The sequence below is a fragment of the Dipodomys merriami genome, unplaced genomic scaffold (genome assembly GCF_024711535.1).
Source record: "Dipodomys merriami isolate MVZ:Mamm:240054 unplaced genomic scaffold, mDipMer1.0.p SCAF_97, whole genome shotgun sequence".
NCBI lineage: Eukaryota > Metazoa > Chordata > Mammalia > Rodentia > Heteromyidae > Dipodomys > Dipodomys merriami.
The window spans coordinates 349,032-364,487 of record NW_027206590.1 but is presented as its reverse complement, the minus strand read 5'-3'; the positions used below and the strand labels follow the sequence as shown (position 1 = coordinate 364,487).

At 36.3% G+C, this 15,456-nt stretch overlaps 1 protein-coding gene across 1 annotated transcript in view; it reads right to left on the bottom strand.

The window, feature by feature from the left end:
• LOC138821953 (WASH complex subunit 4) overlaps nt 1-15,456 on the bottom strand; it is a 60,649-nt gene that overhangs the window by 27,117 nt on the left and 18,076 nt on the right. The window contains exons 10-15 of the mRNA XM_070014400.1: nt 14,879-14,999; nt 12,862-12,985; nt 12,632-12,759; nt 10,924-11,084; nt 6,870-6,996; nt 2,897-3,022 (exon numbers count right to left, since the gene is read on the bottom strand). Of these exons, the coding sequence (XP_069870501.1) occupies nt 2,897-3,022; nt 6,870-6,996; nt 10,924-11,084; nt 12,632-12,759; nt 12,862-12,985; nt 14,879-14,999 (787 nt within the window). The remainder of the gene's footprint in view (nt 1-2,896; nt 3,023-6,869; nt 6,997-10,923; nt 11,085-12,631; nt 12,760-12,861; nt 12,986-14,878; nt 15,000-15,456) is intronic.

The following is a 15,456-nucleotide window of genomic DNA, read 5'->3' as shown; positions in this document are numbered from 1 at the left end:
TATGGCTAGAGTGGTACAGCTATGGCCTTGAGCTGAATTGCTCAGAGACAGCACCCAGGCCCACAGTTCAAGCCCTATGACAGACAAAAATTTTTTTAAAAAATTAAAATTATCATGGAGTCAGTGGCTCGCACTTGTAACCCTAGCTACTCAGGAGGTTGAGATTTAAGGATCTTGGTTCAAAGCCAGCTTAAGAAGGAAAGTCCATGAGATTCTTATCTTCATTCAGTTAACCACCCAAAAAGCCAAAAGTGGAGCTTGGCTTAAGTAGTAGAGTACCAGCCTTGATTTAAAAAAAAACTTAGGGTGCACACCCAGAACCTGAGTTCAAGCCCTAGGACCATAAAAAAAAGTAATTATTCTCATTAATTTATAAAACAAACAAAAATTAACTGTAATAGAAGTGAAGCATGCCTAAACTGAATATCAAATCCTGTAAAGTTACAAAATCCAGACCTTTTTCAGTATTAATGTAATATCACAAGTAGAATATGGCAAATCTGACTTCAGGTGAAGCATTGCAATTAAAACAAGGCAAAGATCAGTTACTTTATAAAATAACTACCTCATCTCCAAGACATGTACATAAGGTGTGCATGAAACGTAAGTAAATTTCAGACAGCCCTGGATACAGTCCCCAACTGTGTATGTGCAAGTATTCCCCAAGTTAAGAAAAAAACAAGGGGCTGGGAAGGTGGCTCAGTGGTAGAGCGCTTGCTTTGCATGCATGAGGCCCTGGGTTTGATTCCTCAGCAACACATAAGCAAAAAGAAAAAAAGCCAGAATTGACACTGTGGCTCAAGTGGTAGAGCTCTATCCTTGAGCTGAAGAGCTGAGGAACAGCGCCCAGGCCCAGAGTTCAGGCCCCATGACCGGACACCCCTTCCCCCTCCCCCCCCCCCCCGCCCCGCCGCCAAAAAAAAGAAAAAACAAAACCTAGAATCCAAAATATTTCTAGTCCCAAGCAGTTCCAATAAATGGTACTCAACCAGTGCTGGTCAGGCAAGGAACAGTAGTAAGTCTATTATACCTAAACTGTTATTACTATTTAGGAAAGGATTTGCACCACCTTGAAAAGATGATACATAACTAACTTATATAATGTGCATATAATGAAGTATCTACCCATTTAACCTCGTTTACTACCTGAGGTATGTTTCCTGTACAAGTATTCCAGGAAATAAAACAATGGAAGAAGTGTTTATGATGGTAAAAATTGGGAACAACCCTAAAGTCTATTCATAGACAAGACCCATCACTGCAAATGACCGTATTATAGGTACCTATCCCCATATAGATACATTTTAACATAAAATTTTGAGTAAAAAGAGCAAGACAAAGAATATAAAAAATTATTCCATTAATAGGAACTTTTAAACCCTATATAATAATGAATGGTATTTCCTTAGATGAGGGGGGTTGGTAGGGTGAATGCAATCTAGAGATACAACTGGGGCTTGGAAAACACTGGTAACATTCAATCTCTTAAGTGGCATCATATTTGTTATTATTTTTAAATTATGCTCATATGCCAGGAACTGTTAGTTCATGCCTATAATCTTAGCTACTCAGGAGGTGAAGATCTGAGGACTGCAGTTCAAAGCCAGACAAAAAAGTCTGTGTGACTCTTATTTCTAATGAATCAGCGAAATGCCAGAAGTGGAGGTGTGGCTGAACTGACAGAGTGCCAGCTTTGAGCAGAAAAAGACAAAGCCAAGAGCACAGGGTCATGAGTCCAGTACTTGCACCAAAAAAAAAAAAAAAAAAAAAACCTATATTTATATGTATCTATTCATATACAAACTGTACACACTGTATTTGTATTTCATAAAAAGGTCAACAAAACTGTACAAGATAATACAAATTATATTTATATAATCCAAAATTACTATATATATATATATATATATATATATATATATATATATATATATATATAAAATCTTAATTTTTTAAGCCTGAAAATTCAAAGGTGCAGGAAAATCAAAACAAAACTTTCTTTCCTGAACAATTCTGGTCTATTATTAGCAGAAATGTTTTAAATTTTTGCATAAGACTAAGTAGACTCTTCCTGTGAGTTTTTTTTTAATAGACTATGCTACAAAACATTTTACTGTATTTCTGTAATGTATACTATGTTAAGATTTGGAATTCATTTGTTCACATCTTTATGTAGTATTCTGTTTACATCACAAAATTTTAGTATTTTCTTTTTTCTTATTAGTTTACATTAGTTATAGAGAGGGGGGATTTCATTGTTACAACCCATTTAGCACTTTCTGATTATTATGTTAACTAACTTCATATGAATGTGAATTCTACAAAAAATAACTGATACCTTATAGCATATTTTATATCATGATATTTTTTAAACTCATATCACATGCTTTTAAAACTTGTAGGAATAGAACTTTACTAATAAGAGGGCTAGCTCTTGTATTGTTCTTTTCTTTCTTATAACACTAAACCAAGTTTAAGAACACAGGCCTCACCTTACTATTTTTCAACTTTAAAACAGGACAAAAACATATTCATATGACTATTTTTCACTTTCAGTATATATGAAATAATGAATAGTTTATTAAAAAATAGGTCTTGAGTAAAATGATGCTACCAAACTACAGGATAATGAAAGTGTGCTGAGCACATTTAAAATGGGCTAATCTGAGCTAGAAGGTTATCAGCACACAATTCCACCCTAAGTCGGGAGCCACCTGTATCAGAAATTTCTTTCAACTGAAGGGTAAGTACATGTTCTCACAACTTCTAAAATAGGCCTTCTTTTCATGAAGTTCTCAATGTAATCAGGAAGTCAAATTTCACAAGATTATTTATTTTAATTTAAGTTCTGGTCATTTCTCAATCACAATGACAAGGTAAAATAACCAACACTAACCTTGAGAAGTTCAATGAGCCTGCACAATGCCTTAACTGAGGTTTTAGTCATTGGCTTTTGCATGGACATGTAAAGATTCATCGTGGTTTTAATAATTGTACTAATACCATAGGCATACAAGAATCCCTAAAAAAGAAAACACTCAATATTATCACAAGAACTCATTTCTTCATATTTCTCTCTGTACTAACAATTATTTCTCAATTTGACAATGATTCTAAAGTTTGTTTTAAAGCCAGTTATTAAAATTTTGAAATAGTTTTCCTAACCTAGAATAATTATGCATTATTAGTTGGTATGAAAGAAACTCTTAATTTAGAGTGAGGGAAGGGATGACATTGTCCAAAAAGAAAAGTACTCTTTACCTGACTTATAGAACTGTAACCCCTCTGGTACATCACATTTATACTAACAATGATAAAAAAAAAAGTTAATTTAGACAATCACATACCAAAAGTTCAATGTTGTTGAAATTGAAGTGTATAATATTTTTTAATCTTTCCATAAAGAGGAAAAAAAAGAAACCTCTCAAAGAAATCGTGTCAAGGAAACTACTCATCTTTATCTTACCTGCCAGTACAGCAAATGAAGCTCCTCTTTCTTCCTATCTAGGGTCAGAGCCAAGACTCTAAGAAGCTAAGAAGTGAAGAATGAAGAGAAAGAGCTGCTTTCCGACCATTGCATGAAGGAATTTCTGAATTCAACCACCTCCTTCTTTCTTCTTTCCCTACACCAATCCCTACAGTCCACCTGTAATCTCATCTCTGTCAGTGGGCCTTCTCTCCTTCCAACCCAATGAGGACAACACATTCTCCCTTCCCCTTCTTCTTATGAAGGATGCCAAAGTCTTGTCAAGTTAAAAAAAAAAAAAGAAGAAGAGAAAGAATGCTATTCAACTAAGGGAAACTGAATCAGAAAACAGGAAAAAAGGATATTGCCTCTCATACAGTTTTTCATTTAAACCTAAAAGAGATACTAAATAAATAAATAAATCAGAATGATAGCTGGGTGCCAGTGGCTTACACCAGTAATCCTAGCTATTCAGGAGGCTGAGATCTGAGGTTTGTCCTTCAAAGCCAGGTGGGTAAGGAAAACCTTTAAGACTCTATCTCCAATTAATTACTAAAAAGCCAGAAGTGGAGCTGTGGCTCAAGTGGTAGAGCACTAGCCAAAAGCAAAAAAGCTCACAGACAGCACCCAGGCCCTGAGTTCAAGCACGAAGACAGGCACAAAAACAAACAAAAAAGCATAATGATAATGATAGAGATTTGGAGGGTTTTTAAAGGTTTGAGAATATTAGCATTTAGAGTTACATGTTGGCAAACATGGTGCCAAGAGCACAAGAAAGTAAATATACTCTTGCAGTAAGTGTGCTTCACTGAAAAGGGACACATAACATAAAGTGAAAAATGGGAGAGTCCCTAGACTGTTCATTTACAGTTCTGTCATGACATACATTATTGTTATGTGTTAAACAATAGAGGGCAGGGAGCACCCTCAAGAAAATGGCAGTAAGGCAAAGGTTGAGACATGCATTCAAAAAGAGCCATAAGAGGCTGGGAATGTGGCTCAGTGGTAGAGCGCTTGCCTTGCATGCATGAGGCCCTGGGTTCGATTCATCAGCAGCACATAAGCAGAAAAAGCTGGAAGTGGCACTGTGGCACAAGTGGTAGAGTGCTAACCTTGAGCTGAAGAGCTGAAGGACAACACCCAGACCCAGAGCCCAGGCCCCACAGCCGGCCAAAAAAAAAACAAAAAGAGCCATAAGCCTTAGAGACAGGAACAACAAAAGTCAAACTCTTGAGACAGGCAGAAAAGAAGGCCTCTTTTTCTTGGTGGAAGCTGAGGTCTTGAAATATAAACTTCCTGGGCCCAAAAAATCACCTATTCAACATTAATTTGTAACCTGGACATAAATGAAATATTACTTTAAAATCTAAAAGGGGGAAGAGAAGTCTAGGATCTACTACTGTTAATGACAAAATAAACAATATGGTCTCCTGAGTACAGCTAGAAAAGCTGAAAAACACATTAATAAAATACCTTGGAAGGAATCAAAGACCTATCAGGAAAGTAAGGAAACAGGAGGCCAAGATCTGGAAGAAGATAGAAGCACAGAGTTGTGAACATTTGGAGACACTTTCTTTAGATCATCTGTCTTAGAGGTTTTTGTTAAAGGATAATGTCAACCATACTTTTCAGCGGTGTTATACAGTAAAGGAAGACAAAAACAGGAATCCATAGCCCATCAGGAAGGGTACAGGGATCTGGTAAACTATGTAGGTGCTGGAGTAGTATGCTGAAAGATTAATGCTCCCCACCTTCCAAAAATTTAAGAATGCACTGAAAACAAAAAATTATCATCAAAGGACTGAAGTGCCTATTCAAATCAACTCAATCCATGACTAGATTAGAAGAACACCATACCTACGGGCATCATGGTAATGTTGCTAAAATCCAAAATCTAAAATTTAAAAGTAATTGAACAAAGACATACCATATTTAAAAAGTAGTAAAACCAATAGCTGACTTCTTAACAGAAACAAAAGAAGCCTGCAGATAATAAAATGCCATTAGATGGAAAAGCCTAACCAATCTTGAATTGTAAAGCAGACAAACTATTGAAGATGTATTCAGGCCAAAATCTGTGATTATTCATCAACAGAAAGTTACATTAAATGAAATACTTATAGGAACTCCACAAGCAAAAATATAAAGTTAAAAAAGAGATTTAGAAACATGCTACTCAGCATATATTATGTGAAAAATGACCTATGAAACTTGTGAGCAGGCATGGAAGGGGAAAACTGGGAGAACAGGAAGGAAGGAGTAACACTGTCCAAAAAATGAAATGTACTCATTACCTGACTCACTACCCCTCTATATACACCTTACTAATAGCAATAAGAGTATTTTTATAAAAAGAGAAATGTAGGAAAAATGAAAAGCAGTAAGATGAAGAAAACAAAAGTCAATCTAAATAAACATTAATTCTAAAAATAACAGTAGCACAAAGCAGGGGTAGAAGGGAGGAAAAACAAAATTCAAGTGGTTTAAAACCCTACACAGGACTGGGAAGGTGGCTCAGTGGTAGAGAGCTTGCCTTGCAATGCATGAGGTCCTGGGTTCGATTCCTCAGCACCACATAAGCAGAAAAAGCCGGAAGTGGCCCTGTGACTCAAGTGGTAGAGCGCTTGCCTTAAGCTGAAGAGCTGAGGGACAGTGCCCAGGCCCAGAGTTCAGGCCCCACAACCGGCAAAAAAAAAAAAACCCTACACAGTACAATTGGTCAACTAACTAAGTTCTATTAGAGATGAATGAGTAACATTGCATTGTAAAATCTTGAGAGTAACCACAAAAAGAACAGTAAAATACAGAATCAAGGAAATAAAGGGAAAAATAGTAAAAAAATAATCCAAAAACGATCAAAAAAGGAAAAGGGGGGTGGGGGGTGCTGGGAAGGTGGCTCAGTGGTAGAGCACTTGCCTTGCATGTATGAGGCCCTGGGTTTGATTCCTCAGCACCACATAAGCAAAAAGAAAAAAAAAAGCCGGAAGTGGTGCTGTGGCTCAAGTGGTAGAGCACTAGCCTTGAGCTGAAGAGCTGAAGGACAGAGTCCAGGCCGAGTTCAGGCCCCACGACCAGACCCAAAAAAAAAAAAAAAAAGAAAAAGAAAAAGAAAAAAGAAAGGAAAAGGGGACACAAAACAAAAGGCAGATAAATAGAAAACAACTAATCAGGTGGTAGTTTCAAATTAAATATATTGGTAATGATAAAACAAACAGTGCAACGAAAAAGATAAATATTACCAGATTGGGGAAAAATATATGCAGGCATATATTAAGTATAAAAATTCAGAAACAGCACCAGCGTAAGGATTAAAAAAGATACACCATGTAAATATTAGCTAAAAGAAAGTGGAGCTCCTATGTTAACACCATACACAAAAGACTTTCAGATAAGATACAGCTACCTGTATAAAAATATTGCATCTATTGGTGAGGTCTTCAGCAAACTTATCCATTCTCTGCTCTTTAGATAAAATGGACTCCATTTTCATCATCCATGAGCTCACGAAGACGTAGTAAGACTGAACATCTCTAACAAATGAAAACATTGGGGTTACTTAGTGCATGAAAATAAAGTTACTTCCCTATTTTTCATATTAACTGGAATGTTTCCTTACAGTAGCCATTTTTGCCTTTCTAGTTTTCAAAAGACAGAAATGATAAATATATGGCTGTTTATTAAGAGCCTGTACAGGGCAGGTGGTATTTCTAGTATCTAGAACAGATGCAAATCCTTTCTCTCACAAAATCAATGCTCTACAAAGGAGATTAGTACAATAAAGAAGTTAATAATTAAGTCTGGCATAATAATGCACACTTGTAATCAGGAGGTTGAGGCAGCATGAGTTCCAGTCCAGCCTAGGTTACATAACAAGACTCTATCTCAAAAGAAAAACAAAATCTAAATTCCAGGAAATGGAAAGAAGGGTGTTGGGGTTGTTTGGTTTTTGTTTTGTTTTTGGTTTTGTTCATTTATTTGTCTTTGGGGAGGCAACAGGGGAAACACAGAAATGGAGGAACAAAGGGTGAACAGCAAATGCAGCAGTGGTACTCAGTAGACACTATGTTTGAAAATGAACTATACAACTTGTGGGCACAAATGGGTAGGAAAAACTGGGAGAGCACAAAGGAAGAGGTGACATTGCCCAAAAAGAAACAAACTCATTTCCTGACTTGTGAAATGGTACCCTTATAAAAATGAATAATTTTAAATAAAAAAATCAAAACTTAAAGTCTCAAAATAATTAAAAGATATCAGGTGATAAATGAGATGGTAATAAGTTAAGCAAGTTAATGAATAGGGACTGAGATAAGGTGCAATTTTTAAATACAATAATCAAAACAGGTCACAGCGTATGTGAATTGGGAGCCAAGACATAAACCAGATCAATGAGTAACACACACAAACACATGACAGAAGTGAAATTAAGGAAAGTAAATAGTAAGTGCAAACATCTTAAGACATTTGGAAATGTGTCTGGCATGTCCCAGTAATAAAAAGGTAAATATGACAAGTGGATAATAAACAAGGAGGGAACACAAAAGTATATCAGAGAGGTACAGAGTGGAAGCTAGGAGCATGCCACGAGGGCGTGAGGCAGGGACAGCAAAAGTCCTTCAACTCTGAGGACAGGGAAAACCAATGGAGGGGAAGAGCAGAACGAGTGTATCTGTTTTTCAGAGGATCAATCTCTCTTTGGTTAATGTGTTAAAAATTAACTTATAGAGGGGGAAATCATCTTCCTAGGAAGGAAAAACTGAGAGAAAAAGAGGGCAGCTTGAACAAGATTAAGAAAGCAGAATAGTCAGAATGTAAAGGCTAAAACCTAAATCCTTACTGTCAGTTACTGTTCTAAGAACTTTACAAATTAGCTAGTTCTATCCTCACAAGAACCATGAGGTAGGTATTATGATCTCCAGTTTACAGAGGAAGAAACTGCCACACCGAAATTAGATGCCAAGATCAGATGAATAGTAAGCAGTGGAGCCAAGATTCAAACCCAACACTAGGAAGCCTTTTTTTCTCATCCTGAAAGGACTTAAGTCAACAGCAAATGTAATGTTTTCTATTGTTCAGGCTAATTACAAACACTTAATCATTCTACCAATTTATCTCAACTTAGACAACCTCACAAAGAAGAACTTGTAAGACTTCCAAGCTACTGAAGCTATCTTTTCTCTCAAAAAAAATTGTAAAAAATGGACAATTCCTCTTATGGAATCTAATATTAACAACTAAAATCATCTTCAGGCCAGGCATTGGTGGCTCACATCTGTAATCCTAGCTACTCAGGAGGCTGAGATCTGAGGATTGAGGTTCAAAGCAGCCCAGGCAGGAAAGTCTATGAGATTCTTATCTCCAGTAAACCACTCAGAAAAAGCAGGAAATGGTGCTGTGGCTCAAGTGGTAGAGTGCTAGACTCAAGCAAAAAGAAGCTCAGGGACAGCGCCCAGGCCCTGAGTTCAAGCCCAAGGACTGAGGAAAAAAATCTTCAGTTACAGAAGGTGAAGAAATTTCCCACATTTCCATTCAGCCAAAGGATAGCTCTTCAGAGCAGAGGATCTAGAACAGATTAAGATAAGAATCCCACAATGAGGCAATCTGCCAACATAAGATCTCAGTGTGCAGAGGGATTATATCAAAATCTTTAACAAACATGTTTTAGGGAAGCGAAAACCTAGTAAAAACCATTCCTGTGTCCTATTTCCACTAGACCAAAAACCCAAGTCACAGTGTGGATTATTTGAGGGTGCTAAAATGTTATTTAACTCTGATTTAAAAGTATGAGAGAAAGAGACAAAGACAGACAGTGAGAAAGCAGAATCCTAGAGCAACACTCGTACTTTTGAAGAGGCACCTGTGATCAGGTACAACAAGGACATTAAGTACAGGATTAGCCAAAAACATCCTAGTTAAGGACCAGCGAAAGAGATGTAGAGTGTCTTGTACTCCCAGCTAGAACAGCATTATGGAAGTGATCCATGATAAAAAAAAAAAAAAAGACTCAGCAAGCTTTAGTTCAGACTACAAAAGATAAAGAGCATAGTTTATCTGTCAATTCTCTTACAGCTAGATGCCAGATGATCTTGGTACCTTGTACATATACAAAAATGAACCCTCTTCATTGAAAAACAAAATTTCAAATCTAAACCTGTTTTTCTATCCTTAACTTTGTTAGGATATACTATGTAGCTTTGGTATCTCTGCCATGAATTGGTTATACTTTGTCCACTGACTACTGCCACAGGACACAGGGGTACTGGGATGCTTTACTAATAGAAAAGGTGGAGCATGTCAGGTTCATGATCATTTGATATATGACATGGCAGACATGTAGCGCTTCTCATCATCAGCTGCCCACAGCTAATCTGCCTGTATTAATTAATACTGTATGGCTTATTAGTAATGTTCAAAATTTCAAATGGCCCTAAACCATATGCAAGGGGATCCTCCTACAATGCAGACATACTTCTTATTCTCCACTGTGTAGCAATGACCCAATTTTATCTATCAACAGGATCAATAGCAAGTTCCAAAGTATCACTATTAAGCCTTTAACTGTATCACAAGTAACATGTGACCAGCACAAGTCCAATGACAGCATCCTGTGTCATTTCTCTCAAAACCTTTATCCAGGTTAACATGAGATTCTAGCAGTAGACTCAAAGAAAAATACAGAACAATGTAGTTACTGAAGCTAGGTAAGGGAAACCCAAAGTTCTTTATGGACATGGGAGTATTGTTTTGGGAAGCAGGACTAAGGTGCAGGTGGGAATCGGGTTAGGGACAATTAAATTTCTCTCACATTATCAGCAGACAAATAAAGGAAAGAGCAGGATGCTGGTAGCTTACATCTGTAACCTTAGCTGATATGAGGGAGGCTGAGATCTGAGGATCATGGTTTGAAGCTAGCAAGAAAGTCCATAAAACGCTTATCTCCAATAAACTACCCCCACCCCCCCCCCCCCACACACACACATACACAACAAAAGCTGAAGTAGAGCTGTGGCTCAAATGGTAGAGTGCTAGCCTTGAACAAAAAAAAGCTCAGGGACAGTGCCCAGGCCCCAAGTTCAAGCACCAGGACTAGAACAAAAAAATAAGATAAAATATATTTAAAAATTAAGGGAACGAAAAAAAGAAGAGCTTCATATTGAAGTCAACTCCTCCAAAACTCATCATAGATACCTACTGTTTGTAATGACATCTACCATAAACAACTCATTTAAACAAAAGTTATTTAATAAACCAAATAAAAAGTATGTGTACATAAAGCATATTTTGTCTGCACTTAAATTGACATTAAGATTAAAACTTATTTTTTTAAGTGCTAATATAATCTCCTGAAGATGTCTCAACCTTTCTCTGTAATGAGTAAGTATATCTGACTTTATTAATTCAAACATTTTAATGTAAAAAATATAAGTACTATCATTACAGTTATTGATAAAACCTACTTGGTAAGTGATTGAGCTTTCTGCTGTAGAAACGTATCCCTGTGTATTTTAATGGCTTGAAGACTCTTTCTGTCCAGAAGTTTGGCAGCTGCTGATATTTTCTGGATCAGAAAATTATCAGGAAACCAAATAATATTAGCAGTTAGGGTAATGGCTGGTACCTGAAATAAAAAGGGAAAAATCATTAAATGAGGACAATAAGCTCTTTAATAATTCTAAAGTGTACACAGAAAACAATCCATTCCAAGAAAAAAATAACTGCAAAAATCAATTAGAGGCAAATATGAAACTGCAGCATAAAATGAAAGCATTTATTTATCTGGTGCTTGGTATAACAATTTTATTTTGCTTAAATATTCACAAACACACTATTGTAGCTTGCACAAACTTGAATTCCCATATATTTTTTTTGGGGGGGGGGTCCGGTCGTGGGGCCTGAACTCTGTGCCTGGGCACTGTCCCTCAGCTCTTCAGCTCAAGGCTAGCACTCTACCACTTGAGCCACAGTGCCACTTCTGGCTTTTTTCTTTTTGCTTATGTGGTGCTGAGGAATTGAACCCAGGGTCTCATGCATACAATGCAAGCGCTCTACCACTGAGCCACCTTCCCAGCCCTTGAATTCCCATATTTTTATTTCCCTCTATATCACTGAAAAATCTGAAAGAAAAAAAGATTGCTTCTCATGTTCCCCTAGTGTTTGATGCTACCATATACAATCTAAATTTTCAACTTTGAAATCACTACATAATAGCAAAGATGTAGAATCTTTTTTCTACATCAACAGTAAGAATGAGTAGCACCAAGAAGAAAAAATAAGAACAAAAGAAAAAAATGAAGATAATAGCATACTGGTAGCTCACACCTATAATCCTAGCTAATTAGGAGGGTGAGATCTAGAGGAACCAGTTCCAAAGCCAGTCCAGACGAAAAAACTCTGCAAAACTTTATTTACAGAATAACCAGAAAAATACCAGGTGGGAACTGGGGCTCAAGTTGTAGAGTACTAGCTGTGAGCAAACGAACCAGACAAGCAAAATCCTTTAGTTCAGACTTGTACTGAGGGGAAATGTGTAACAGTAGCAGTTACAGAAAGTTCACGTACAATAAAAAGTCTGAGGAATATTTACCAACATATGTATTGATATGAAATAGAATTAAAGTATTTCCATTTACTCTGTTACTTAGTTATGAAATGCTTAGAATTAAAAAAATAACAAAATACATTTAAAATTTTTTTGTTTATTTTTTAATTTTTTAATTGTGAGAATACCGTACAGAGGAGTAACAATTACATGGGCAAGATAACGAGTACATTTCTTATCAAGCATTGTTGGCTCCTTTTTGTTTCCCTTCCCATCCCTTCCTATACTTCCCCCCTCCCCCCATCTGGTCCTCCCCCCTCCCACCAAAGTTGTAAAGTTCGTTTTTAGACATAATGACTTGTACATCTCATTGTTGCAATGGGTGCACCTGTATCCCTAGTTAAACGATTTGTTTTTGCTCTACCCTCCAAAAATTGTACCAACATCAAATACAGTGAAAGCAGGGGTTATACAGGGACCTACAAAGCAACATGTATACGACAAACCTACAGCCAGCATTATATTCAATGGTGAAAAACTAAAGCCATTTCCTCTAAATACATTTTAAAATTTTATCAAAAATCTTTTAAATTCCAAATTGAAAATTATAATTTACAAGTTCTTACCTTCTTACAAATGTCCAACAGAGACTTATAAAATTTTTTATCAACAGTTCGAAAAATTTGAAAGTGCAATACAAACAGTCCACAAATTCCAACATATTTGTCTCTCTGGTCAATTTCAGAAGGTTCTCCTTAAAAAGTAGTAACATAAAAGTAGACCAAATATAATTAAATAATGCTTTTAAGAAAATGAAAACTTTATAATGAAAACTCAAGGATATAATTCACATTACCAAGTTTGGCCTCCACATTTGCAAAAATTGAGCGAATACTGTGTGCAAATTCTTCAGCAAAAGTGCTATTTTTTGACACAGATACTCCTCCATTTAGAGAATCAAACTGCTGTTCTATACAGGCCTAGACAGAATACATGTGAAGAATAAATTAGACTGAATAACAAACCACTAAACTTAGTATTTTGTATGTGTCTGATAAACACCTAATCCTCATTTTCATTTACTGAACTGAAGCTCAGGTTCTGATAATAATCTAATTATCTTCATATTTTTATTGGAAAACATATATGTACTTAAGAGTCCCACTTACATGAAATTAATCAAATCAAGCCCTAAACATTCAAATCTGAATGAAGAGATACACAAGGTGAAGCTCAGGGATATATAGAAGATATTTCTATGATACTGTGGAGAACAGGTTTTTTATCTTACTTCACACTTTTAAGAGTAGTTTGTATTTGCTGTCTACAATTACTTTCCTATAACTTTATTGCAGCATGTATAGAACATACCTCAATAAAAGGATAAATAAGAAAAATAATCATCTTCTAAACCTAATAGACTAAATGATGATGGTTAAATTTATGGTTAATGGTTAAACTGATAAAAACAGAGTTGGGAACAAACTGATAAAACTATGCATATGAAAAATATAAACTATAAGTAAGGCTGGGAGTTGGTAATCCTAGCTAGTCAGGAAGCTGAGTTCTGAGAATCACAGTTTTATTTCTGCCCTGGCAAAAATGAGACTCTTAACTCCAATTAACCAGCAAAATGGTAGAAATAAAAGTGTGGCTCAAGTCATTGATTGCCAGGCTAGAGGAAGTCCCAGAGTTTAAGGCCCAGTACTGACACAAAAACTAATTAACTAATTAATTATCTGAAAAACTATCAGTAACCCTGAAGCAGGTACTAAATGGAACATAAGTCATTTCTGATGGATACTACTCATGGTAGAGCTGCCTGACAGAATTTTCTTCCATGATGGAAATCTGCCTTTGTCCTGTTCAACAAGATGGCTAACCATAAACTTTTTTTTTGGGGGGGGGGGTCCGGTTATGGAGCCTGAACTCTGGGCCTGGGCACTGTCCCTCAGCTCTTCAGATCAAGGCTAGCACTCTACCACTTGAGCCACAGCACCACTCCCGGCTTTTTTCTTTTTTCTTATGTGGTGCTGAGGAATCGAACCCAGGGCCTCAGGCATGCAAGGCAAGCGCTCTACCACTGAGCCACCTTCCCAGCCCTACCCATAAACTTTATATGGTTGTAAACTGAAATGTAGCTACAGTGATTAAGAAAGAAAAAGTGTTTTTTAGTTAATTTGAATTTAGAAGCTACCCTTTTATGTAGATTCAAATTATAGCCCCTAAATGTACAAAGAATTAACCACTTAAAAAATAGTCTTACAAGATTAAATCAAGAATAACAAACACTGTACTATGCATTTAGATCCTAATCCTTAAACATCATCTTTTTTTTTCCAGTACTGGGGTTTAAACTCAGGGTCTCACACTTGCTAAGCAGGTGCTCTACCACTATAACCACTCCGCTAGCCCCTCTTTGCACTTGCTATTTCTGAGACAGAGTCTTACTGTATGCATAAGCCAGCTTGGGCTGTGATTCTACTTGTCATTCCCCATGTCACTGCATATAGACACTGAACTTCCCCCATAGATGGAATAATAGGCACCCACTATAGCACCCAACAATTGGTTGAGGTAAGAGTCTTGGGAAATTCTTTATGCTCAGGTTAGCCTCAAATCTAGATCCCCCAATCTCTACTTCCCAAATAGCTAGGATTACAGGGTTGGGCCACAATGCGTGGATTACATATGTATTTTAACCCTTACCCCAGTACATTTTCAACTTTGTTAATAGGTACTGAAAAATATATTTTAATATATTAACAGTAATTTTAGTCCAAAGAACCTTTTTAAAGCAAAATAAATTCAACAATTGTTAGGTGGGTCAACTAATGAGACCAGCAGTTACATCCTGACACTGCACTACTCACCTGGAATATTGTTCCATCAAGTAATTGTCCTTCTAGCTTCAGCAAGAATTTTTCAAATGGCTTTAATTTTTCTTCTTGAATTCCAAATTTCGAAGGATTGTGATGGACAGATTTCAATAACCTTGTAGAAGATTAAGAGAAAGATCCTCAATTTAATAAATCCTTGAAGTCTAAACATTTCCCCAGAAACAAAAACTTTATCTACACATTTAAAAAGGTGAGCAGAACAACCTTAATATACTCAATTCTGTCTGTCATCCTCAATTCAGATGCCTGTTGTACATACATACTAAACAGTTAGTGAGTATTTATACATTGAGTAAGATGTTTTTTAAGTACAAGAGCATCTATCAAGATGAAACCAAGCTTAAAAGAGAAGTTTTCATTTCAATAGATCCCAATGAAAAAATAAATCTGAGTCCTAAGGTAGGCAAATTAACATACTAGAAGAATTGTATATTACTATTACTGTAACACTGTAAGAATTAAAATGCTTTTTACACTTACACTCTCAAATGCTTCTGAAATTAAGACTGGTACTATATTCATAAAAATATGTGACACAACTTCCTTGCTAT